The sequence below is a fragment of the Plecotus auritus genome (genome assembly GCF_963455305.1).
Source record: "Plecotus auritus genome assembly, chromosome: 1".
Lineage (NCBI taxonomy): Eukaryota > Metazoa > Chordata > Mammalia > Chiroptera > Vespertilionidae > Plecotus > Plecotus auritus.
Window position 1 is genome coordinate 96,368,533 of NC_137770.1, and position 27,639 is coordinate 96,396,171.

Consider the following 27,639-nt stretch of genomic DNA (forward strand, 5'->3'; position numbering starts at 1 on the left):
AACTGTGGATAAGGGAGGACTACTGTAAATGGAAAGATATTCCATGTTATAGATTGGGAGAATTAATATTGTTTAATTGCTCATACCACCCACAGCAATTTATCATTCAATGAAATAAATTCCAATGGCATTTTTCTCAGAAACAGAAAAAACTATTTTAAAATTTGTATGGAACCACAAAACGTCATAAAGAGCCAAAGCCATCTTGAGAAAGAAGAACAAAGCTGGAGGCATCACACTTCCTGATTTCAGGTTAATTATAAAGCTATTTTAATAAGAACATGATGGTAAGGTACACAGGCACATAGAAAAGCAGATCAGAATAGAGAGCCTATACACAAACCCACACTTACGGTATATGGACAACTCATCTTTAACAAGTGCACCAAGAACACACATTGAGGAAAGGAAAGTCTCTTCAATAAATGGTGCTGGGAAAACTAAATAGCTACATACAAAGAATAAAACTGCATCCATATCTTATACCACTCACAAAAATTAACTCTAAATGAATCAAAGACTTAAGTGTAAGGCCTGAAGCCATAAAATTCCTCGAAGAAAACACAGGGAAAATGATTCTTGATACTGGTCTTGGCATTGATTTACTGGATAAGACACCAAACGCATAGGCAATAAAGCTAAAAGAAACAGGAGGAACTACATCAAACTAAAGAGCTTCTACAAAGCAAAGGAAACAATAAAAATTAAAAAGGCAACCGATGAAATGGGAGAAAATATTTGCAAACTATGCATTGGATGTGGGATTAGTATCCACAATATATAAGGAACTCATACAACTTAATAGCAAAAAAACCCCACACCAAATAATCCAATTTTAAAATGGGCAAAGGACCCAAATAAACATTTTCCAAAGAAGACATTGAAATCATTACTAGCTATAAGAATAGTGCTCAACATCACTAATCACCAGGGAAATGCAATTCAAAAGCACAATGAGAAAGCACCTCACATCTGTTAGGGCTATTTTCAAAAAGACAAGAGATGCCCTAGCTGGTTTGGCTCAGTGGATAGAGCATCAGCCTGTGGACTGAAGGATCCTGGGTTCGATTCCGGTCAAGGGCACATGCCTGGATTGTGGGCTCAATCTCCAGTAGGGGGCATGCAGGAGGCAGCCAGTCAATTATTATCTCTCATCATCAATGTCTCTCTCTCTCGCTTCCTCTCTGAAATAAATAAAAATATATTTTTTTAAAAAAAGACAAGAGATAACAGATGTTGTCAAGGATTTGGAGAAAACGGAAGCTTTATATACTATTGGTGGAAATATGAACTAGTACAGTCATTATGAAAAACAGTATGGCAGTTCCTCAAAAAATTAAAAATAAAACTACAAGATAATCCAGCAATTCCACCTGATGGAAATGAAATCAGTATCACAAAGAGATATTGGCACACCCATGTTCATTGCAGCATTATTCCCAATAGCCCAGATATAGAAACAACATAAATGTCCTTCAACTCACGGATAAAGAAATGTGGTATCTATATACATAAAAGCCTAAGTGACCGTTAGGACCAAATGACAAGAATAACTGGTCAACCAGTCGCTATGACACACAATGACCACCAGGAGGCAGATGCTCAACGCAGAACTGCCCCCTAATGGTGGTCAGTACACTCTCACAGCCAACCTCCAGCGGCCCCTCCCCCTGGCCGGCCGCCCCCCCCCCCCCATCGGCTCTGATGGGGGCCCTGGCCAGCCAACCTCCCACAGCCCCTCCCCCAGCCGGCCAAACTACCATGGCCCCTCCCCCTGGCCAGCCAGCCTCCCATGTCCTGTCCCCCCCCGGCCGGTCAACCTCCTGCACCCCTCTCCCCAGCCAGCTGACCAAACTCCCATGGCCCCTACCCCTGCTGGCCAGCACCCCAATAGGCCTTGATCATTGGCCAGGCCGAGGGCCCCACCTGTGCACGAATTCGTGCACCAGGCCTCTAGTATATACTAGTATGTATTCAGCCATTAGAAAAAGAAGGAAATCCTGTCATTTGTGACAACATGGATAAACCTAAAGGGCATTATGCCAAGTGAAATAAGCCAGATAGAAAAAGCCAAAAATTATATTGTATCACTTATATGTGGAATCTAAAAAAATATTTAAAAGCTGAAACAGAAAGTAAAACAGTGGCTGCCAGAGGCTGAAGGAAGAGAAGGAAAATTAGGAAATGGAGGTCCAAGGGTACAAACTTTCAGTTATAAGGTTAAGTGATGGAGATCTAGTGTACAACATGGTAACTATAGCGAACTATATGGTCAGTAATGAATATCTGAAAGTTGCTAAGAGTAAATTTAAGTATTCTCATCATAAAAAAAAGTTAACTGTGTGAAATAATGAATGTGTTAATTATCTTGATTTTGGTCATCATTCCACAATATCAGATCATGTTATGTTGTATACCTATATATATAATTTTGTCAATTATTCCTCAATAAAATTGGGGTGGTGTAGAAATCTATTCTCTTGTCTTTCTAAAATGTTTATGTATATACTAGAGGCCTGGTGCATGGATTTGTGCACTGGTGGGGTACCTCAGCCTGGCCTGCACCCTCTCACAATCCGGGACCCCTCAGGCGATGTTGGACTGCCAGTTTCGGCCCAATCCCCATAGGCCAGGCCAAGGGACCCCACCAATGCATGAATCCATGCACCCGGCCTCTAGTATGCATATAAGATCTTTGGTTAATCTCTTCTTGCCCTCCCTCCTCTCCCCTTCACTCTGAGATTCATCAGTCTATTCCATATTTCCATGCCTGTGTGTTGAGCATCTGCTCTCTAGTGGTCAATGTGTGTGATAGCTACCGGTTGAATGGCCGAACGGTCGCTTAGGCTTTTATATATACCAGAGGCCCGGTGCACGAACTTGTGGACGGGTGGGGTCCCTCAGGGTGGCCTGTGGGGATCGGGCCGAAACCCGCAGTTCAACGCCACTTGCCATTCCTGCCTGCCACTCCTGATCATCCCAGCCCTGCTGTGCCTGCCGCGGGCTTGCGCCCAGTCAGTCCCTATCAGGAGAGGCTCGTGCCGCCACAGCGGCGCTCGCCAGCTGTGAGCCCTGTATCTGGCACTCGTCCTGGGGCGAGCCGGGATGTGATCGGCCCTTCGGGCAGGCAGTGGGACACCCTTGCTGGCCCGAGATCCAGATCTATCCCACTAATGTTCGGACCGGTTGTCAGGAGCCACCTGATGGCCACTTTTATATCATTTCTTCCTTGCGGAGCATCTATGGAGGGGAAGCGGTCATGGTGCCCGAGGCCAGCGGCACTGTTAGGATCATGCTAGTGGCACTGGTCCGTTGGTGCCTGGCCCATTATCTGGAGATTAGATCTGTAGGACTACTGAGGGACTGAGTGGCTGCCACCAGGCTGGTAAGCCATCAGGATAGGTTTGTCAGCTGAGCGGTGCTCCTGCTGTGGGAGCGCACTGACCACCAGGGGGCAGCTCCTGCATTGAGTATCTGCCCCCTGGTGGTTAGCGCACGTCATAGCAAGTGATCGAACTTCCAGTCTCCCGGTCGAACTCCTGAGGGGACACTTTGCATATTAGCCTTTTATATATATAGATCAAGACAGAAATAATGAATGGATAAAATAGTTCAGCTATGGTAGAAAGTATAGAAGACATGGAATTAAAACAAAATAAAAACTATAAATAATTAGCTGAAGAGGAAAGAAAAATAATGAATCAAAATAATGTCCTCATATGGTAGATGGAGGGATGGCATGTTTTCTTAACCTAAGAGATGAAATGAAGCCAAATACACATTCATACAGACAATGGCAATAATAAATTTGCAGGTAGCATTTAAAAATAAGAACACAATCTCCTAACATAAAACACAAAGGAACTGTCATGAACTTTTGATACTCAAAAATGCACCTTGGGTTGCCATTATTTACTTGTGCAAAATTTGAAGAAAACTATTAAATAATTTTATATTTCAAGGTATCCAAATTTTAAAATCTTTAACAAAGGTCGTTATGAGAAATAAATAAGAAATTACTTACTTGAATAATTTTCAAGGGAGAATCAGGCTGGTAAATCTGAAGTCTAGGTACATAGTGAACCAGCATGTGAAGCATATTACAAGCTACATGGGCTACTGTTTTATTAGTAAACTGTAAAAATAACAAAAGAAAAACACATAAAAATTTCTTCCTGAGCTATTATGCATCAATGCATTAGCTGCTGAAAAATTTTAAACTTCATATATTTTATCATTCTATATTTATAATGTGTTTATTAAAGTATTATTAGAAAGATAAATATACAGCTGCAAAAGAAAAAGAAAACACACAACTCATTCCAAAGATACAATTTTATTTTTCCTTTGTAATGTTTGTCCTCATTTAAGCCTTATTCCATTTTCTCTTACCTAGATTTTTACAGCAGCTTCTAATCTTATTACCAATCTTTCCCCATACTTCCAAAATAATCTTCTGAAGAACTCCTCTGATGCTAATATTCTCTATGCTTAAAACTCTTAAATGACTCCCCAGTGGCATAAAGTCATGCTTTTTATGCTTATCTCTCTATGACCAAATCCTACCTACTCTTCAAGCCCTGACCAAATGTTTCCCCTTTCCAAAGTCTTTTCTGGTACCTAAGTCAAAGTGATCTCTGCTTCCTCTGAACTCAATCAGTAGTTTGAATGCACCACTCATTTGGTTATCTCAGCTTTTTATACTTTATTCCTCTTATTTTAATCTTTTTCAGCATCAGATCATTAATCTCTTGAATCTAGTATTTACAATTTTTTTTCATTCTGGTATCCCTTACTTTGCCTAACAAAACACCTCAAACAGTGTATGTCAGAATTATCTGTCAAATCGGTAATTTCTATACATTGCATCTTTAGAGTCCTATACAGATAGTGTAATATAAGTCTTAAGACAGAAAAAATATTATGCATCTGTTCAGAAACAAAAAAAAATCCATTTATTCATTTAGAATCTTCAAATAATTAGTTTATTTCTGAACAAATCTTATTTTGGCCACAAGGAGGGGCATTTAACTTGAATGATAAAGTGAAAAAGTTGAGCAGTTCAAGAATTCAGAAGTAGTAAAGATCAAATAGTAGGTTACAAAAACACTGATAAAGAAAAAACAAACAACCCATGTTGTTAAATGACTGGTTTCCTTTTTAAGAGCCACCCATATGTTTCCTATGGACAAAGCCAAATACATAAAAAGATGACTAGGACCACTTTTGAAGAAAAAGTCAGAAGCAAGGAAATAATGTAATAATAAATTAATGAAAACATTTATTAAAGGGCAAAACCTATAATTAACATTTGGAGAAAAAATAATCATGATTCTATACTATTTTAATATATTCCACTAAACAGTGCTTTGTGTTTTGTTTTGTTTTTACCTTCAAGGAAACACATATTACATTCAGAGCTTCCTTAATTTGAGGATGATGAGACTCATGGACTAGTTCTTCAGAAATCCAAATACCTAAACTGCAAAGTGCTACACATCTGCAAAAAAGGCAACCAATAATGATACAAATAAAAATGTATGCGCTTTTAAAGAAATGAAACCACCATCACAACCAAAACACCCACAACTAGCCAACATAGAATGAACATGCACTGTTTAAATAAATCGATCAATTTGTTACTTTGTATGTTAGCTCTTCTTAGGAAGAGAAAGGAGGAGGAAAGCACATCCCTAAAACTTTAAATCTAATTTTCAATTATAACTTATTACCAAAATCAGAGGCAGAGATAATATAAAGGATTTTTCTAACAAACCCATATTAAGAAATTGATATTTTCATAAAGATTCCCAAATATGTACCCTGCTTTCAAAAAGGAAAGGATGTCATTTGGTTAACTGATAGCAGCAAAGTGAACTTAAGCAAACTACAAACTCTTTAAAAAACAGATTAGGTACACAAATAAAATGTATATACTTCATAAAGGGATTCCAACAGAAACAGAACTTGTAGAATTTTTGTTCTGTTGCCTAATGTCTTCATTTCCCTATTTGTACTGTTTCAGCTTGAAGGGGGTAATTTGTGATCACAATCAGTGGAATTTCATTAGTGTGTTCAAATATAAGCTTCTGATGAAGAATATGGTTTTACGAATAAAAAAAATTGACTCCTTCTAGGATCCTAGTTATATACCTGGCATGTCCTGGTACTGATATTCTTAAATTCAGCAGAATGCTAAATTTCAGAATAATTCAATGCAGAAACATTTTACTGAACACATTGGATCAGAAGTTCTTCAGCCCTCTCTTTCAGTCTAGCACAGTGTCAATGCTATAAATTGTTTACTGTCAAAACTACCAGAAAGTCTTCTAAGAAAGTCTACTGCTTTATTTCTTCTCTACTATTGTCTACCCATGAATCTTAGATAATAGTATTTATAGATCTAAATAACCAAATTTCATTGTTAGCAGTAGAAAGAGTTGTAATCATCAAGTAACATTAAACTCTAATGTGAGGCAAAGTTCTCCACGGATACAGCTGACTAAAGGCACAGACTGGGAGTACAACTGCTTAACAGGTTTTTTTTCTTTTTCTTTTGTGATCGCACACCTGCATACACAGTTTCCTATATTCCTAAAGATGTCCAAATAATCTAGATCATTCCCAGTATGGCTCAACTCTCTGCTCCATATCAATTTTGGGGGTATAAGCGTCTAAGGCTTATTCTTAATAAAAGCTATTGTGTTAATGATTCCCAAGTCTTTCTGGGATCTATATTTTAGGCTTCAATATTCTTTACTTGAGAGGCAACGTAGTTAAAAAGAAACAGGCAGAAAATCTAGAATCTGAAGCTCTAGGTTCAAATGTAGTTCAGCTATTATTATTTATGCATCTAATAAGGCTCTGAAGACAAACTATCAAGGTTTTAATCATGGCTCTGCCATTTCTGAGTGATAGGGATAATTATTTAAATACTCTGGACTCCTATAATAGGGAGGATACAAATTGTATCTATCTTCTAGAGTTGTTACAAATGAGGTAATAAAGTATTTAGAACAGTGCCTGGCACTTAGAAAGGACTGAGTAAATGTTAGTTTTCTAAGACATCGGTTTCATGCTAGCAAACTTGGAAGAATAATGATGGTCCCATTAATTTCTTAGAATTGTGATGAGGAATAAATAAAACAATATTATAGGAAAATTCTTGCAAACTCAAAAGATTGTCATTATTAACATAGAAAATACTAGAGAATTAATATTCAAAATGATCACATTTGAGGGTAAAGCTACCAGAAATGAAAATATGGTATAATGGAAAAGACAACGTCATTTTCTAGGGATGTCCAGTATTAAAATGAAATTAAAATAAAAATTTACTCAAAAAGATTTGTGGTTTTTTAAAAATATTTTTTTTTATTGATTTCAATGAGGAAGGGAGAGGGAGAGAGAGATGGAAACATCAATGATAAGAGACAATCATTGATTTGGCTGCTTCCCTCATGCTCCCTACTGGGGATCAAGTCTGCAATTCAGGCGTGTGTCCTGACTGAAATCGAACTGTGACCTCCTGGTTCATAGGTCAATGCTCAACCATTGTACCACACCGGCCGGGCTCGAAGAGATTTGTTTTTAGTTAACTTGACTATTAAGTGAGAAAAATATGGAACTGAATTAAAAAGCTGGAGCTACGTCTCATTTAAGCAAACTACTCATTTTACATTATTTTTACTGGTGGAAAAAATAAGAGACTTAAATTAGAATTAATATTCAAATGGTCAAAGCCATGATCTGCACTTTCATTAACCTGGGTCAAAAAATATGTAGGTAACTGGAAAAGAGAAAGCTTTGCAGAGATGTAGGTCAGAGGAGGAATAACACAGGCTACTTTTGAAGCTAATGACATTCTATTAGAATTAGATTCAAGAAATATAATATTGCATGAATTAATGATATTTTGGGGATGAGAAGAAACATGTGATACTGGCAATCATGTGATAAATCTCAAACTTTTTAAAAAAGGTTTAGGAAAACAGAAAATGACAAGTTTTTGCTTCTAAATAAGGCATTTAAAAAGAAAAACATTCTAAAATCTTATATTTATTATGTAATACACATTATATAACATTGTATATGTAAATCACATATATTAATAGAATATATTACTTCTATAATATAATAGAAAATCCTGATCCAATATTTATTAATATCAATTTATACTATTTTCTTTAATACATTACTGTCTATAATACAAATATTTTATTTTAATTCTATTTAAGTAACATTCACTGGGTAACTACTACTACAATTCAAGATATTGCAGAAGAGACAGTGAATATATAATCTAAAGGGAAAGCAAAATATATTTCAATATAATTGAAAAAGTCATTTTCAATACTGGGGGTAAAGATACTAAAATGGATGTCTAATATTTTATCTTTTTAATGAAAAAAGGTTCATATTTAAATCATGAAAAAAGTATTTAATCATACAAATAATTTATATTTGTAATTCAGAATAGCTTTTGTGTATCTGAAACAATGTGGACTGCTAAATAATCCATCAACTTCTAAAGTGAGATTGCAAACAGAATAGTTATAACAAGCCTTAAGAATATCTGACCTACCGTGCAGGACCAGAGGGCTCATCTCTTGCTGAGCTTAATACAGTTTTGATTATAAGTTCCTAAAATAAGGAGGAAATAGTAGCAATGAGTAAGAGTTCATTCGTTAATTCAATAAATATTTATTAAATGGCGACTATGCCAGGTGCTAGGAATACTATATTGAAATAAAACCAACAGTCTTTGTTCTCATGTACATACTTTTAATAGTCTAATATTACTCATAAAATTAGCTAAATAAATAAAACAATGGTATGGTCTGAATGTTTGTCCCCTCAAAATTCTTATGTTGAAATTCTAACCTCCAGAGATGATGGTATTAGGATGTGCTTAGGTCATGAGGGTGAAGCCTTTATCAATGAAATTAAATCATCTTACAAAAGAGACCCCCACAGAACTCCCTGGCTCTTTTTACTTTGTGAGGACACAGGGAGAAGGCCCAGGATGAACCAGGAAGAGGGCCCTCACCTTAAAACGACTATGCTAAATAACCCTTTGATTTTATACTTCTCAGCCTCCAGAAATATGAGAAATAATTTTTTGTTGTTTTTATAAGCTACCCAGTCTGTAATATTTTGTCATAGTAGCCAAAAATAACTTTTTAAAAAAAGGTTTATAAACAACTAGGGGCCCAGTGCACGAAATTTGTGCATGGGTGTGGGGGGGTGTTTCCCTCAGCCCAGCCTGCACCCTCCCCAATTGGGGACCCCTTGGGGGATGTCCAACCGCTGGTTTAGGCCCAATCCCACAGGATAGGGCCTAAACCGGTAATGGGACATCCCTCTTGCAATCTGGGACTGCTGGCTTCTAACTGCTCACCTGCCTGCCTGCCTGATCGCCCCTAACTGCTTCTGGCTGCCTGCCTCCCTGTTCATTCCTATTTGCCCTCCCCTGCCAGCCTGATCTCACCCCCAACTGCCTCTGCCTGCTTGATCACCCCTAACTGCCCTCCCCTGCTGGCCTGGTTGCCCCCAACTACACTCCCCTGCCGGCCTGATCTCGCCCCCTACGGCCCTTCCCTGACAGCCTGATGTCACCCCTAACTGCCTTCCACTGCTGGCCTGATCACCCCTAACTGCCTCTGCCTGCTCATCGCCCCTAACTGCCCTCCCCTGCTGGCCTGGTTGCCCCCAACTACACTCCCCTGTTGGCCTGATTACCTCTAACCCCCTGCCAGCCTGATCTTGCCCCCAACTGTCCTCCCCTGCCAACCTGATTGCCCCTAACTGCCTCTGCCTCGGCCCCCACCACCATGGCTTTGTCTGGAAGGAAGTCGGATGTCCAGAAGATGGCCGGTCAACTCGGTCTAATTAGCATATTACCCTTTTAGTAGTATAGGTAGATTATATAGGACTAGAGGCCTGATGCACGAAATTTGTGCACAGAGGGGGTGAGTCCCCTCAGCCCAGCCTGCACTCTCTCACAACCTGGGACCACTGGCTCCTAACTGCTCACCTGCTTGCCTGCCTGATCACCCCTAAATACCCCCCGCCCCCGCCAGCCTTTGCAGTTCACCCAGATTAGGTTCTGATTGGTCAGTTTCTATGCCAGTCAGCGTCAAAAGCTCCGCCTCCTAGGCAGCCATTGGCTCCTGGCACTTCACCCAGATTTGGTTTTGATTGGTTGGTTTCTATGCCAATCAGCGTCTCCGGGCCTATCTCTAGGCCTGATCAAAGTTGTGGGCCTGATCAGCAGCCCCCGAGGAGGCCCGGAGAGAAATAGAGGTGTGGCTGCTGGTGAAGCTGGGAGAGAAAGAGAGAGGCAATGGCTGATCAACAGCTGCCACGGAGGCTGGGGATCAGACCTTGTCTCTCTCTGTGCCTCATCCGCAGCCCCCTCGGCAGTCAGTGCTGGGTTGCTGTGCCAGCACCGGCTGCAGTCAGTGCTGGGTAGCCACGGCAACCCAGCACTGACTTCCAGTGTTTGGTTGAGCCTTGGTCATTATGGACCCTGGCTCTTTATATAATAGATTAGAAGCATATCTGCTCCTAATCAGACACTATTATCTTTATTTTTAAGGTTCAGTCACTTTAATTTTGCACCATCTCCTGTTCAAGCCTGTTAATGCTTTAGGTACATAGGATCCCAAACCTCAATTCCTACAGCAGAACAGAATATTCCATTACATTATGTTTGATTCCTCACATTGAGAAATTGGGAGAGGGAAAGAGTCAATATGCAGGTTTAGTGCCATCTTAATCTTAGAAGCCTTATATTACCAGCATCATATCTGGCACTAGAATGTTTCAATAAATGTCCAGTGAGTGAATGAATGAATCCTAAGAGACTGACACATAAGTGGGTTCAATAATAAGAAAACATTTCCAAAGCAGTTATAAACACAAAAAAGGCTATGCTCCTAATAAACATTCCAGCCTGTGTTCTGAGGAGTATGGCTAGTTAATGTTCTTTAACAATTATGTGGATTTCTAAGAAAGCATACACATTTTAATGAATATACATTATGATTATACATCATTTAAATGCTAACAATTAGCATCTGATTTCTTACCTTAACATCTGTAAACTGAGACACAGCAATATCAGGAATATTGGGATGAAGAGCAGGCAGTTCACAATATAAGTTAGGAAAGCAAACTAAAGATCCCAGAAGAACTTGTGCTTCCACTCTTGGTGCCTACAAGTAACCAGATTTTTAAAATCTTTAAAATATATTAGTGTTATTAAGTTATCAGAAAAATTACTTTATCACCTAACCATATTACGCAGAGAAGTAAGCAAGTAAGACAAAATTCAAAAAGAAACAGGGAAACACAAAAAGATTCAGGTTTTCATTTATATTTCCCATATAAACTCCTATCATTCTCAATAAGGGCAACAAATAGCAGAGCTTTCCTCAAGAGCAGCTAATAAGCCGAAATTAGCCTCAGTTAACGAGACTATAAGTTTTAAAAAATGTTAACAACACAAAATTACCCTAGTTTTAAGGAAAAATATACTTGTGTTTTAAAGGCAACTCGTACATCATAAGACACTGTTCTTTTTTAAAAATTTTTTATTATTTTCATTAGGGTGACATTGGTTAATAAATAACATAATGTTCTAAAACATTCAAACACATGGAGGCTAAATAGCATGTTATTAAACAACCAGAGGCCTGGTGCACGGAATTGGTGCACGGGAGGGGTGGGGGTGTCCCTCAGCCAAGCCTGCATCCTCTCCAAACTGGGACCCCTTGAGGGATGTCTGACTGCCTTTCTTAGGCCCGATCACACTGGAATAGGGCCTAAACGGGCAGTTGGACATCCCTATCACAATCCAGGACTGCTGGCTCCCAACTGCTTGCCTGCCTCTGCCTGATTGCCCCCAACCGCTTCTGCCTGCCAGCCTGATCACCCCCTAACCACTCACCTGCCAGCCTGATCAACGCCTAACTGCTCCCCAGCCGGCCCAATTGCTCCTAACTGCCCTCCCCTGCCAGCCTGGTCAACCCTAACTGCCCTCCCCTGCCAGTTTGGTTGACCCTAATTGTCCTCTCCTGCAGGCCTGGTCACCCCCAACTGCCCTCCCCTGCTGGTCCGGTCACCTCTAACTGCCCTCCCCTGCTGGCCTGGTCACCCCTAATTGCCCTCCCCTGCAGGCCTGCCCCCCCAACTGCTCTCCGCTGCAGGCCTGGGTCCCCCCCACAACTGCCCTCCCCTGCTGGCCTGGTCTCCCCCAACTGCCCTCCTCTACTGGCTCAGTTCCCCCTAACTCCCCTCCCTGCTGGCCTGATCACCCACAACTGCCCTCCTCTGCAGGTCTGGTCCCCCCCCCAGCAACTGCCCTCCCCTGCTGGCCTGGTCTCCCCCAAATGCCCTCCTCTGCTGGCCTGGTCACCCCTTAACTGCCCACAACTGCCCTCCCCTGCAGGCCATCTTGTGGCAGCCATCTTGTGTCCACATGAGGGCAGCCATTTTTGACCAAATGGGGAAATGGGGGTGGCCATCTTGTATCTTAGAGTGACAGTCAATTTGCATATTACTCTTTTATTAGATAGGATAAATGGATTACCAATGAGATCAAGAAAGAAATAAAAATATTCCTGGAAAAAAATGAAAATGAACACACAACAACCCAAAAATCTCTGGGACACAGCAAAAGCAGTCCTCAGAGGGAAGTTCATAGTACTACAAGCATACCTCAAAAAACAAGAAAAATCAGCAATAAACTATTTAACCCTACAACTTAAAGAACTAGAAAGAGAACAATAAGAAAAGCCCAAAGGAAGTAGAAGGAAGGAAATAAAGATTAGAGCAGAAATAAATAACATAGATACTAAAAAAGCAATACAAAAAAATCAATAAAACCAAGAGCTGGTTCTTTGAAAGGATAAATACAATTGATAAACCATTAGCCAAACTCATCAAGAAACAAAGAGAGAGGACCAAAATAAATAAAATCAGAAACAAAAGTGGAAAAGTAACCACCGACACCACAGAAATACAAAGGATTTTAAGAAAATACTATGAACAATTCTATGCCAAGAAGCTGGACAATGTGGATGAAATAAAAAATTCCTAGAAAAATACAATCTCCCAAAATTGAATCAGGAGGAGTCAGAAAACCTGAATAGGCCAATAACAACTGATGAAATAGAAGCAGTCATCAAAAAACCCCCAGCAAACAAAAGTCCAAGTCCCGACAGCTTCACACAGGAGTTTTAACAAACATTCAAAGAAGAATTAACACCTATAATCCTCAAACTATTTCAGAAAATCCAAGAGGAAGTAACACTTCCAAACTCTTTTTATGAGACGAGCATTATCCTAATTCCAAAATCAGATAAAGACACTACAAAGAAAAAGAATTACAAGCCACTATTCCTGATGAATATAAATGCTAAAATCCTCAACAAAATATTAGCAAATCACACCCAGCAATATATTAAAAAGATCATACACCATGACCAAGTGGGATTTATTCCAGGGATACAAGGCTGGCACAATATTCGCAAATCAATAAATGTGATACATCACATAAAGAAATTGAAAGACAAAAATCACATGATCATATCAAGAGATGCAGAAAATGCATTCGACAAAATCTAACACTCATTTTTGATAAAAACTCTCAGCACAGTGGGAATAGAGGGAGTATATCTCAACATGATAAAGGCCATATATGACAAACGTATAGCCAAAGTCATATTCAATACAAAAAAATTAAAAGCATTTCCCCTAAGAACAAAAACAAGACAGGGATGTCTGCTTTCACCACTCTTATTCAACATAGTACTGGAAGTGCTAGACACAGCAATCAGACAAGAAGAAGAAATAAAAGGAATCCAAATTGGAAAGGAGGAAGTAAAACTCTCATTATTCGCAGATGATATGGTATTGTACATAGAAAACCCTAAAGACTCCACCAAAAAACTACTAGATTTAACAAAGGAATCTGGCAATGTAGCAGGATACAAAATCAACACCTAAAAATCGATGGCTTTTTTTATACACCAATAATGCATTCTCAGAAAGAGAAATTAAACAAACAATCCCATATACTATTGCAATAAAAAATTAAGATACTTAGGAATAAACTTAACCAAGGAGGCAAAAGACCTATACTTGGAAAACTATAGGAAGTTGAAAAAAGAGACAGAAGGAGATATAAACAAGTGGAAGAATATACCATGTGCATGGATTGGTATAATCAACATTAAAATGTCCATACTACCTAAGGCAATCTATGGATTTAATGCAATCCCTATTAAAATTTCACAGAGCTGGGAGAAACCAAGATGGCGGCATAGGTAAACACCTAAACTGCTGCCTCGCACAACAATTTCAAAACTACAACTAAAAGACAGAACGGACACCATCCAGAACCACAGGAAAGCTGGCTGAGTGAAAATTCTACAACTAGAAGGAAAAAGAAAAGCTCACAGAGAATTGGAGGTACGGCAAAGGGGCTTTGTGCGCGCAGAGAGGAAGGGCGGCTGAGAGCCTGGCTGACTTTCTCTGGCGGAAAGGGGAAGGAAGCCTCCGACCGCACTGAACCCCAGTTCTGACTGCACTGAACCCCAGTTCTGGGCGAACCCCTGGGGACCCACGCTCTTGTGGGGGGAGTCTGGACTCTCGGGCGGAGACTCGAGCTGGGAAAGGCAGAAGTCTGAAGGCGCGCGCGGGCCAGTGCGCACAAAGGCTGCGGAGGCTGCCACAGGCTTTCCCTAGTGGAAGGGAGTCAGAGGATTCTGACTGCACTGAGTCCCAGTTCTGACTGCAGTGAACCCCAGTTCCAGGCGAGCCCCTGGGACCCACGCTCTTGTGGGGGGAGTCTGGACTCTCGGGCGGAGACTCAGAAGCCGGGGAAGGCGGAGGACTGAAAGTGCGCACGCGCGCGCGTGCCAGTGCGCACAAAGGCTGCGGAGGTTGCCACAGGCTTTCCCTAGTGGAAGGGAGTCAGAGGCTCCTGACGGCACTGAGCCCCAGTTCTGACTGCAGTGAACCCCAGTTCCAGGCGAGCCCCTGGGGACCCACGCTCTTGTGGGGGGAGTCTGGACTCTCGGGCGGAGACTCGAGCTGGGGAAGGCGGAGGACTGAAAGCGCACATGCGCACAAGGGCAAGGCTGACAGGAAGCCAAGACTGAGACTCCACCCCATCCAAGCTGAGCACAGAGCCTATTGCAATTTGGCAAGTCTAATCCTATAAGGCTGTCTCCAGCACCGAACTTCTCCCAGCATAGACACAGCTGATCCTTATAGCCAACTGGCCTGGAAGTCAATTCCTCCCAGTGATACCAACAACAATAAGACTTAATTACAACAAGGCTGTACACACAGTCCACAAAGGGGTGCACCAAGAGTGTCCACCTCAGGTTAACTGGGGAAGCAGACCCACTGGGCCTTATTGGAAACCTAGCACAAATATCTACCTTACCAACTCAGGGAATCAGTGAAAATGCGGGGTCAAAGAATCAGATCACAAACGAAAGAAATGGAGGAAAACAAACGACTGGATATAGAATTCAAAACCACGGTTATAAGACTTTTTAAGAATATCCTAGAAAAGGCCGATAAATATAACGAGACCCTCGAAGATATGAAAAAGGACCAACTAGAATTTAAACATACACTGACTGAAATAAAAAATATTATACAGAGACCCAGAAACAGAATAGAGGAACACAAGAATCAAGTCAAAGAATTGAAATACAAAGAAGCAAAAAACTCTCAACCGAAAAAGCAAAAAGCAAAAAAAAAAAATCCAAAAAGTTGAAGATAATGTAAGAAGACTCTGGGACAACTTCAAGCGTACCAACATCAGAATTATGGGGGTGCCAGAAGAAGAGAGAGAGCAAGATACTGAAAACCTATTTGAAGAAATAATCACTGAAAACTTCCCCCACCTGGTGAAAGAAATAGACTTACAAGTCCAGGAAGCGCACAGAACCCCAAACAAAAGGAATCCAAAGAGGACCACACCAAGACACATCATAATTAAAATGCCAAGAGCAAAAGACAAAGAGAGAATATTAAAAGCAGCAAGAGAAAAGCAGTTGATTACCTACAAGGGAGCACCCATACGACTGTCAGCTGACTTCTCAACAGAAACTATGCAGGCCAGAAGGGAGTGGCAAGAAATTTTCAATGTGATGAATAGCAAGAACCTACAACCAAGATTACTCTACCCAGCAAAGCTATCATTCAGAATTGAAGGGCAGATAAAGAGCTTCACAGATAAGAAAAAGCTGAAGGAGTTCATCACCACCAAACCAGTATTATATGAAATGCTGAAAGGTATTCTTAAAGAAGAGGAAGAAGAAAAAAGTAAAGAGAAAAATTATGAACAACAAATACATATCTATCAACAAGCAAACCTAAAAATCAAGTGAATTAAAAACCTGAGGAACAGAATAATCTGGTGAATATAATAGAATCAGGGGCATAGAAAGGGAGTGGACTGATAATTCTCAGGGGGAAAGGGGTATGGGGGGTTCATGAAGAGACTGGACAAAAATCATACACCTATGGATGAGGACAGTGGGGGGGAGGTAAGGGCAGAAGGTGGGGTGGGAAATGGGTGGAGGGGAGCTATGGGGGGAAAAAGGAGAAATAATTGTAATAATCTGAATAAAGATTTATTTTAAAAAAATTCAAAAAAATAAAATAAAAAAAATAAAATTTCACAGAGCTGGAACAAATACTCCAAAATTTATATGGAATCAAAAAAGACCCTGAATAGCTGCAGCAATTTGAGAAAGAAAAACAAAGTTGGAGGAATCACAATACCAGATTTCAAGTTATACTACAAAGCCACCGTAATCAAAACTGCCTGGTACTGGCATAAGAACAGGCATATAGATCAATGGGACAGAATAGAGAACCCAGAAATCAACCCAAGCCATTACGCTCAATTAATATTTGACAAAGGAGGCAAGAGCATACATTGGAGTCAAGACAGTCTCTTCAATAAATGGTGTTTGGAAAATTGGACAGATATATGCAAAAAAAATGAAACTAGACCACCAACTTACACCACACACAAGAATAAACTCAAAATGGATAAAAGACTTACTAGTAAATGTAAGTTGTGAAACCATAAAAATTCTAGAAGAAACCATAGGCAGCAAAACCTCAGACATCTCTCGTAACAATATGTTTACAGATACATCTCCTAAGGCAGTGGTTGGCAAACTGTGGCTTGTGAGCCACATGCGGCTCTTTGGCCCCTTGAGTGTGGCTCTTCCACAAAATACCACGGCCTGGGTGAGTCTATTTTAAAGAAGCAGCGTTAGAAGGAGTTAAAGTTTAAAAAATTTAGCTCTCAAAAGAAATTTCAATCGTACTGTTGATATTTGGCTCTGTTGACTAATGAGTTTCCCGACCACTGTCCTAAGGCAAAGGAAACTAAGGAGAAAATAAACAAATGGGAGTACATCAATATAAAAAGCCTCTGCACAGCAAAAGAAACCATCAATAAAACAAAAAGATATCCCAGCGTATGAGAAAATATATTTGGCAATGATACACCAGATAAAGGGTTAATATCCAAAATATATAAGGAACTCAGGACAACTTAACAAAAGGAAGACAAATGATCCAATTAAAAAATGGGCAAAGGACCTCAATAGATACTTCTCCGAATAGGACACAGGTGGCCAACAGACATGAAAAAATGCTCCAAGTCACTAATCATCCCAGAGATGCAAATCATAATGACAATGAGGTACCATCTCACATCTGTTAAAATGGCTACCATCAAAACATCAACAAATGACAAGTGTTGGCGAGGATGTGGAGAAAAGGGAACCCTAGTACACTGCTGGTGGGAATGCAGACTGGTGCAACCATTATGGAAAGCAGTATGCAGTTTCCTCAAAAAATTAAATATGGATCTGCCATTTGACCCAGTGATCCCACTTCTAGGAATATATTCTAAGAAACCCGAAGCACCAATCAGAAAGAATGTATGCACCCCTATGTTCATAGCAGCATAATTTACAATAGCTAAGATCTGGAAACAGCCCAAGTGCCCATCAGTAGATGAGTGGATAAAAAAGCTGGGGTAGAGAAACCAAGATGGCGGCATAGGAAAGCACCTAAACTGCTGCCTCGCACAACAATTTCAAAACTACAAATAAAAGACAGAACGGACACCATCCAGAACCACAGGAAAGCTGGCTGAGTGAAAATTCTACAACTAGAAGGAAAGAGAAAAGCTCACAGAGAATTGGAGGTACGGCAAAGGGTCTTTGTGTGCGCAGAGAGGAAGGGTGGCTGAGAGCCTGGCTGACTTTCTCTGGCGGAAGGGGGAAGGAAGCCCCCGACCGCACTGAACCCCAGTTCTGACTGCACTGAACCCCAGTTCCAGGCGAGCCCCTGGGGACCCACGCTCTTACGGGGGGAGTCTGGACTCTCGGGCGGAGACTCGGGAGCCGGGGAAGGCAGAGGTCTGAAGGAGCACGTGCGTGCCAGTGCGCACAAAGGCTGCGGAGGTTGCCACAGGCTTTCCCTAGTGGAAGGGAGTCAGAGGCTCCTGAATGCACTGAGCCCCAGTTCTGACTGCAGTGAACCCGTTCCAGGCGAACCCCTGGGGACCCACGCTCTTGTGGGGGGAGTCTGGACTGTCGGGCGGAGACTCGGGAGCCGGGGAAGGCGGAGGACTGAAAGTGCGCGCGCGCATGCCAGTGCGCACAAAGGCTGCGGAGGTTGCCACAGGCTTTCCCTAGTGGAAGGGAGTCGGAGATTCCTGACTCCACTGGGCCCCAGTTCTGACTGCACTGAACCCCGGTTCCAGGCGAGCCCCTGGGGACCCACGCTCTTGTGGGGGGAGTCTGGACTCTCGGGCAGAGACGCGGGAGCCGGGGAAGGCGGAGGACTGAAAGCGCGCACGCACGCCAGTGCGCACAAAGGCGTGGAAGGGAGTTGGAGGTTTCTGACTCCACTGGGCCCCAGTTCTGACTGCACTGAACCCCGGTTCCAGGCGAGCCCCTGGGGACCCACGCTCTTGTGGGGGGAGTCTGGACTCTCGGGTGGAGACTCGAGAGCCGGGGAAGGCGGATGACGGAAAGCGCGCGCGCGCCAGTGCACACAAAGGCTGCGGAGGTTGCCACAGGCTTTCCCTAGTGGAAGGGAGTCGGAGGTTCCTGACTGCACTGAACCCCGGTTCCAGGCGAGCCCCTGGGGACAACGCTCTTGTGGGGGGAGTCTGGACTCTCGGGCAGAGACTCAGGAGCCAGGGAAGGTGGAGGTCTGAAGGCGCGCATGTGCGCACAAGGGTAAGGCTGACAGGAAGCCAAGACTGAGACTCCACCCCATCCAAGCTAAGCACAGAGGCTATTGCAATTTGGCAAGTCTAATCCTATAAGGCTGTCTCCAGCACCGAACTTCTCCCAGCATAGACACAGCTGATCCTTACAGCCAACTGGCCTGGAGGTCAATTCTTCCCAGTGATACCAACAACAATCAAGACTTAATTACAACAAGGCTGTACACACAGTCCACAAAGGGGTGCACCAAGAGTGTCCACCTCAGGTTAACTGGGGAGGCAGACCCACTGGGCCATATTGGAAACCTAGCACACAAATCTACCTTACCAACTCAGGGAAGAGTGAAAATGCGGCGTCAAAGAATCAGATCACAAACGAAAGAAATGGAGGAAAACAAACGACTGGATTTAGAATTCAAAACCACAGTTATAAGGCTCTTCAAGAATATCCTAGAAAAGGCCGATAAATATAACGAGACCCTCGAAGATATGAAAAAGGACCAACTAGAAATTAAACATACACTGACTGAAATAAAAAATATTATACAGAGACCCAACAACAGACTAGAGGAACACAAGAATCAAGTCAAAGAATTGAAATACAAAGAAGCAAAAAACACTCAACTGAAAAAGCAAAAAGCAAAAAAAATCCAAAAAGTTGAAGATAGTGTAAGAAGCCTCTGGGACAACTTCAAGCATACCAACATCAGAATTATGGGGGTGCCAGAAGAAGAGAGAGAGCAAGATACTGAAAACCTATTTGAAGAAATAATCACTGAAAACTTCCCCCACCTGGTGAAAGAAATAGACTTACAAGTCCAGGAAGTGTACAGAACCCCAAACAAAAGGAATCCAAAGAGGACCACACCAAGACACATCATAATTAAAATGACAAGAGCAAAAGACAAAGAGAGAATCTTAAAAGCAGCAAGAGAAAAACAGTTAGTTACCTACAAGGGAGCACCCATACGACTGTCAGCTGATTTCCCAACAGAAACTATGCAGGCCAGACGGGAATGGCAAGAAATTTTCAATGTGATGAACAGCAAGAACCTACAACCAAGATTACTCTACCCAGCAAAGCTATCATTCAGAATTGAAGGGCAGATAAAGAGCTTCACAGATAAGAAAAAGCTAAAGGAGTTCATCACCACCAAACCAGTATTATATGAAATGCTGAAAGGTATTCTTAAAGAAGAGGAAGAAGAAAAAAAATAAAGAGAAAAATTATGAACAACAAATACATATCTATCAACAAGTGAACCTAAAAATCAAGTGAATAAAAACCTGAGGAACAGAATAATCTGGTGAATATAATAGAATCAGGGGCATAGAAAGGGAGTGGACTGATAATTCTCAGGGGGAAAGGGGTATGGGGGGGTTCATGAAGTGACTGGACAAAAATCATACACCTATGGTTGAGGACAGTGGTGGTGAGGTAAGGGCAGAAGGTGGGGTGGGAACTGGGTGGAGGGGAGCTATGGGGGGGAAAAGGAGAAATAATTGTAATAATCTGAATAAAGATTTATTTAAAAAAAAATAAAATTAAAAAAAAAAGAGAGAAAAAACAAAAGCTGGGGTACATTTATACCATGGAGTACTATGCATCAGTAAAAAAGTAGGATCTCCTGGCTTTTGAGACAGCATAGACAGACCTAGATAGTATCATGCTAAGTGAAATAAGTCAGTCAGAGCAAGACAAGAATCACCATGATCGCACTCACATGTGGACTTTAAGTAACAAAATAAACTGATGAACGGAGTGGATCCAGAGACATGGAAGCATGGAACAGAGTGTGGAATCTCAGAGGGAAGGCAGGGTAGGGTGGGTGGGTGGGAGGTAATCAACCAAAGACTTTGAATGCATATATGCATAACCCATGGACACAGACAGTAGAGTGCTGAAGGCCTGGGGCGGGGGGAGGGGGAGGCGGCCTGCAGGGAGTCACATAAAATGGATGCCTAAGGGCATTAGGGTTTAATTCTCCTGTAGAACCTTGAGAAAGGCTGCAAGAAATATGCTGACTAGTCATCTGGGATAACTGGCCCATTAAACAGTAATAATTTTCATGGTAAATTGATAAAAAATGACATTGGTTTAGCCCAGCCAGTGTGACTCAGAGTTTGAGTGTCGATCTATGAACCATAAGATCACTGTTCGATTCCTAGTCAGGGCATATGCCCTGCTTGCTGGCTCTTTCCCCAGCAGGGGGCATGCAGGAAATTGCCAATTAATGATTCTCTCTCATCATTGATGTTTCTATATCTCTCTTCCTCTCTGAAATCAGTAAAAATATATTTCAAAAACAAAATGACATTGTTTTATGTACTACTGGTCTCCCCTGAGTTTGTAAACTTTTTGCCAGTATCCAAAAGATTGATAATCTGTGTACGCTGATAATCCTTCCTATATAATAAAAGGCTAATATGCAAATTGACCAAACGGTAGAATGACTGTTCACTATGATGTGCACTGACTACCAGGGGACAGATGTGCAACGCAGGAGCTGCCCCCTGGTGGTCAGTGTGCTCCCACAGGGAGAGCGCTGCTCAGCCAGAAGCTGGGCTCACAGGCTAGTGAGTGCAGCAGTGGTGGCAGGAGCCTCTCCCACCTCTATGGCAGCACTAAGGGTGTCCGACTGACGGGTTAGGCCCGCTCCCCAAGGGCTCCTGGACTGCAAGAGGGAACAGGCCAGGCTGAGGGGCTCCCCCACCCCCCAGTGCACTGATTTCATGCACCGGGCCTCTAGTATATGATAATAGCCTTATAACTTGTTTAGCATCCTTAGTTTGTCTACCATTAAATCTACTCCTAAGTTAATATACTTATTTAATATTCCCAAAGCACAGATTCTCTTCCTTCACTTTAAAAAATTTACTGCTATCTAGTATCCTATATAATAAAAGCCTAATATGCTAAATGCCCGGTCGTTCAGTCAGCCATTCAACCAATCAAAGCATAATATGCTAATGATATGCTAAGGCTGCTCAACCGCTTGCTATGATGTGCACTGACCACCAGGGCGCAGACGCTCCGACTAGTTGGTTAGCTTGCTGCTGGGGTCCGGCCAATCAGGACTGAGCGAGACATGCTGGATATGCCCTGGAGCCCTCTCGCAGTCTCTCCCCAGCTGGCCAACTTCCTGTGTCCCTCCCCAGCCCCGATCGTGCACCAGTGGGGTCTCTCGGCCTGGCCTGCACTCTCGCAATCCAGGACCCCTTGGGGAATGTTAGAGAGCTGGTTTTGGCCCAATCCCACAGGCCAGGCCCAGGGACCCCACTGGTGCACAAATTCATGCATTGGGTCTCTAGTAGAATTATAATCTGAATCCTAGCATTCAAAACCTTCCAAAGTGTAGTAGTCTGAAGCAGTGCTTCTCAACCTTTAATGTTCATATCAATCATTTGAGATATAGTTAAAATGTATATTCTATTTCAGTATGTCTGGGATGGGATCTGAGATTCTGCATTTCTAACAAGCACCAAGATCATGACAAATGTTTTTGGTGTGCAGACTACATTTTGGGTAGCTGGGATCTAAAATACCTTTCTGTTCTTTCTGTCTACTACTCTCTAGTTAGGTTAACTAGCTTCTAAATAAAATGGATTATTTGTCATTCTTTGCCAGCTTTCTGATGTTTCCCCCTGCCTAGAATACTACCCCTCATCTCCATTCTGACTTATAAAAATACTAATCTACCATGGATATATTCAAGCATCTTTTACATGAAACCTCCTCTAAACAAGTAAGATCTCTTGTCTGAATTACCATATAATTTTATTTTATTTAACAAACTCTCATATTGCACAATGTGTCATATAATGTCCTAACCATGTTACAAATATTATTTTAATCCTTATAAAATAAACCTATGAGGAAGGTCATCTCCATTTTATAGATGAAGAAACTGAGATATAGAGAAATTAATTAGAAACTTGCACAAGGTCTTAGAGCTAATAAGTGGCAAAGCTGGGATTTGAACCCAGGCTAATTAACTCTAGACTCCATGCTTTTAACCACTATACTAAGCTCCTCCTACTGGTATAGACAAATAGGTTGTCCTATGTTCTATAAATGTTAATATACACTGAGTGGCCAGATTATTATGATCTCTGAACGTATACTAACTAATCTGGCCACTCAGTGTATATACGTATATATATATATTAGAGGCCCGGTACATGAATTCGTACATGGGTGGGGTCCAGCCAGCCTGGCCAGGGGGAGGGGACATAGGCAGTTGGCTGGCCTGCCTGCTGCTCGAACTCCTGGTCGAGGGGACAATTTGCATATTAGCCTTTTATTATATAGGATATACACTGAGTGGCCAGATTATTATGCGTTCAGAGATCATAATAATCTGGCCACTCATTTATTCTATATCCTTCTGTATTCTACCTAAAAGAACATTTTGTACACAAGGCAAAAACAAAAGTTTAATAATAATAGCTTAGCACTATGTTTAACACATACTACGGTGCTAAATAAATACTTACACATTCGATTAATAAATATCTATAAGTATGATGCTAGGCTAGGCCCTGGAGATGCAAGATGAGTAAGACATGATCACTGTCCTCAGGGAACTAGAGAAATTAGATTAATAACTATAAACACAGATTTTTCTTTTATTTGCACATTTCCTCTGGTGATTGCATTCAGTTTCATGGGTTTCAATACTATCTCAAAAGCAATGTTTCCCAGCTTTACATTTTCTGTCCTGATGTAATACATACAATGGACCTCCCGACATCTCATGCATGTCTAATGGGCAGCTTACTATGCCCCAAATAGAACTCCCCCTCATCACTGTTGGTCTTTTGTAGCTTATAAATGAAAAAAAAATGTTTGTAAAACTGCTTTGCAAGTTATAAAGTGCTAGTCAAGTATTACTGATTTTTCTTCCCCAAATACTCTTAGAATTTTCTAGTAGGCTTTCAGTTAATTATTTCTTATTTATACTTTGCTCCAGAGTGATCTTTCTAAAATACAAATTTGATCATGTCACTCTTTTCTTAAAATCCTTCAATGGTTCTTCATTATTTTCTTAGGATGAAATCTATTCTCTTTAGCACTATAAACAGTCACTGTCTTTCTCTTTAGTTCACCCCTGCCTCTTAAAACGAACATGTTCCAACTATACTGAGTTACTTGGCACCACCTCAGCTCCATAGCTACATAAAAAAAATCCCACATGCTGTTTTAGAGGTTAGAGTGTATTCCTAAGAGCGTATTTTCTGCGTTATCTCACCTCTGTTTCTTTCTTTTCTTTTGCTATAGTCCATTGTCATTTCTTTACTTTCTTCCCTCCTGTCCTTATATGTATTTCCTCGGTTTAAAATTCGGTTTTGCTTATCAGATTTAGTCCATTTTTATAACTCTTGGGTCAATTCCTCAACAAATTTTAGTTATACAATCTTGTACATTAGAACTTCTTACTTTTTTTAATGCAGGAGATGCAACAATTCCAATTAAATTGTGAAATTTCCTGAACATTAGATTGCTATATTTTTATCAAGAACAGCTTAGCTCTTCCTTTGTTGCTCTTTAGTAGTGTCCTGGTTAACTAATATTTGTTATATTATGAAGAACAGGAAATAAAAACTTACATTGAGAAAAGCTGAAGAAGCCACTCTGCCAGCTGCTACAATAAAATCCATAATAAGCATTGTAGCACCAGGCAAACCAAGTGAAAAAAACTGAGGTGAGCAGTGCTTGATGATTGTATTGACAATATCCTGAGGAATAAGGAAAGAAGGGAGAAAGAATATAACAAATGTAATCTTGAGTATCAGCTAATCAATATCCTTAAAAATAGATATTACATGAAATAATAAAACAGGTAATCCTATATAATAAAAGCCTAATATGCTAAGTGTTGGGTCATCTGTTCAACCAATCAAAGCGTAATATGCTAATGTATACTAAGGCTGCTCAACTGCTCGCTATGATGTGCACTGACCACCAGGGGGCAGACAGTTGATTGGTTGACCAGTTGCTATGATGTGCACTGACCACCAGGGGGCAGATGCTCCAACTGGTAGGTTAGCTTGCTGCTGGGGTCCTTGATCGGGACTGAGATGGGCTGGACACGCCTTGGAGCCCTCCTGCGATCCCTCCCTGGCTGGCTAACCTACCGTGTCCCTCCCTGGCCCCGATCATGCACCAGTGGGGTCCCTTGGCCTGGCCTGCGCCCTCTCGCAATCCAGGACCCCTTGGGGGATGTCAGAGAGCCGGTTTCAGCCTGATCCACAGGCTAGGCCGAGGGACCCCCACTGGTGTACGAATTCGTGTACCGGGCCTCTAGTTACTATATATTGGCTGACTAATTACAAATACTAATTTTAATTCCTCCAAATAATCCATACTTATTATTATATTCTGTCAAAGGAAAGTAAACTTAAAACACATTTGTTTAACTGACATCAACACAGCATTTTTTTCCATACCACAGAGGAAGTTGGAAGGCTCTTTGTTTCAGAGGGTTAAAACTGAATTGCAGAGTATTTCCTCCTGTTACCTATTTGTTTCCATGTGATGATTCTGATCTCTGAAGCTGTGTGACCGGTTATATTACAACTGAAGAGATTCTCTTTTTTAGATAAACTGAAGTCCTTTGATGATAGGTATCTAGCATTGGAAATCTAGATGTAGTCACCTTTGAGGGAATATTCTTGACTTGATTAATAATCCATTTTGTCTTTGGAATTTACAATGAGAATGTGGTATATTACCTTGTATTATTCAATGTGATTTATCTTACACAAAAGCTCTTTTTCTAGTTATCAAGATCATCAATTTATCTGAGACATGTTTTAAGGTAGAACATCGTAATTAGTCCTAATTAATGCAAGAAGTTCACTCATTTTTCAGAAAGTGAAATACCTTTTAATATAAATTTAATGCTCTCTAAATGAACTGAAAGTGAAATTTAACTACATTTGATAAAAATGCTTGCATTACTTTGACTTGTAACCTCCCACACTTTTCAGTTTTTTTGGCCAGGATCAAGACCCCTGAAGTAATGTTCTAGAGTCATAATTATGACTATATAATGTAATAATTGTGATTGACACAAATGCCAAGTCAATATAATTGTCATTATGATCATACAATTTATGGTAATAAGAAAATGTGATGTGTTGACTCTTAGAGTAGAAAAAAACCTCTGAATACTACATGACTAGATGAGTAAGTCCATATGCCTCAAGTACCAATTATCAAGTAATAATTACAAAATGTCAACGTAAGCAAAGGATGGCTTAATCTCTTCAAAAAGTGAACTATTTGGTATAACATTAGAGGAACAATGCATTTAATAATCAGGTCAACCCCTTGTTACAATAGCTACTTTTTCCACCTACATTTCAAAAACAAGAGTTAAACAGAATGAGAATCAAACATAAACATATAAAGCAACTTGCTAGAAAGTACATATATTTACCTGATCAATATGAAGTAATCCACAATGCATTATGTTATAGAAATGTGTCAGAAAATCTCTATTTGGAGAAACATCTTGTCTTCTTTTCATTGTATTGCAAATAAGTTTATAAGCATGTAATTTACCTTGCTTATATTTATCAGTCAACATGGTTGCCTACAATTTAAAAATATTGGCTTTATTACTACTCAAAAACAAATACTGTTTATTAAATACTTAAACATCTAAATATAGCAAGATATATATATATTAGAGGCCTGGTGCATGAATTTGTGCACGGGTGGGGTCCCTCAGCCTGGCCGGCGACTGGGGCCATCTTGGGGCCGGCTTGCTGGGAAGAGGGATCGTGGGAGGTTGGCTGTGGGAGCACAATGACCACCTGGCTGGCCGGGGGGGAGGGACCACAGGAGGTTGGCCAGCCTAGGGGAGGGATTGTGGGAGGTTGGCTGTGGAAGTGCACTGACCACCAGGGGGCAGCTCCTGCATTGAGCATCTGTCCCCTGGTGGTCAGTGCGCATCATAACAACTGGTTGTTTGGTCGACTATTCATAACGGTCGTTTAGGCTTTCATAGATTTTTTTCAAAGCACATATCTTATTTATATAACAAAGTGTTATTTATATATCCCTCAGCAGTGGTCGGCAAACTCATTAGTCAACAGTCAAATATCAACAGTACAACGATTGAAATTTCTTTTGAGAGCCAAATTTTTTAAACTTAAACTTCTTCTAATGCCACTTCTTCAAAACAGACTCGCTCAGGCCATGGTAATTTGTGGAAGAGCCACACTCAAGGGGCCAAAGAGCTGCATGTAGCTCATGAGCCACAGTTTGCCGACCACTGCCTTTCAGTATGATAGTGTTGTTAGTAAGTTTTTTATTCGTGTAACATCAAATGCTTTAC

At 41.0% G+C, this 27,639-nt stretch overlaps 1 protein-coding gene across 9 annotated transcripts in view; it reads right to left on the reverse strand.

The window, feature by feature from the left end:
• Positions 1-27,639, reverse strand: part of RALGAPA1 (Ral GTPase activating protein catalytic subunit alpha 1) — a 297,067-nt gene that overhangs the window by 124,794 nt on the left and 144,634 nt on the right. For all 9 annotated transcript variants that reach the window (XR_013960957.1, XR_013960958.1, XR_013960959.1 and 6 more), the window contains 6 exons: positions 26,737-26,892; positions 24,902-25,030; positions 11,094-11,219; positions 8,585-8,643; positions 5,392-5,500; positions 4,025-4,135 (listed from right to left, as the gene is read on the reverse strand). Coding sequence is in view for 6 of the 9 variants with exons in the window: in XM_080675533.1 (XP_080531659.1) it covers positions 4,025-4,135; positions 5,392-5,500; positions 8,585-8,643; positions 11,094-11,219; positions 24,902-25,030; positions 26,737-26,892 (690 nt within the window). In the remaining 3 variants the exon portion in view is untranslated. The remainder of the gene's footprint in view (positions 1-4,024; positions 4,136-5,391; positions 5,501-8,584; positions 8,644-11,093; positions 11,220-24,901; positions 25,031-26,736; positions 26,893-27,639) is intronic.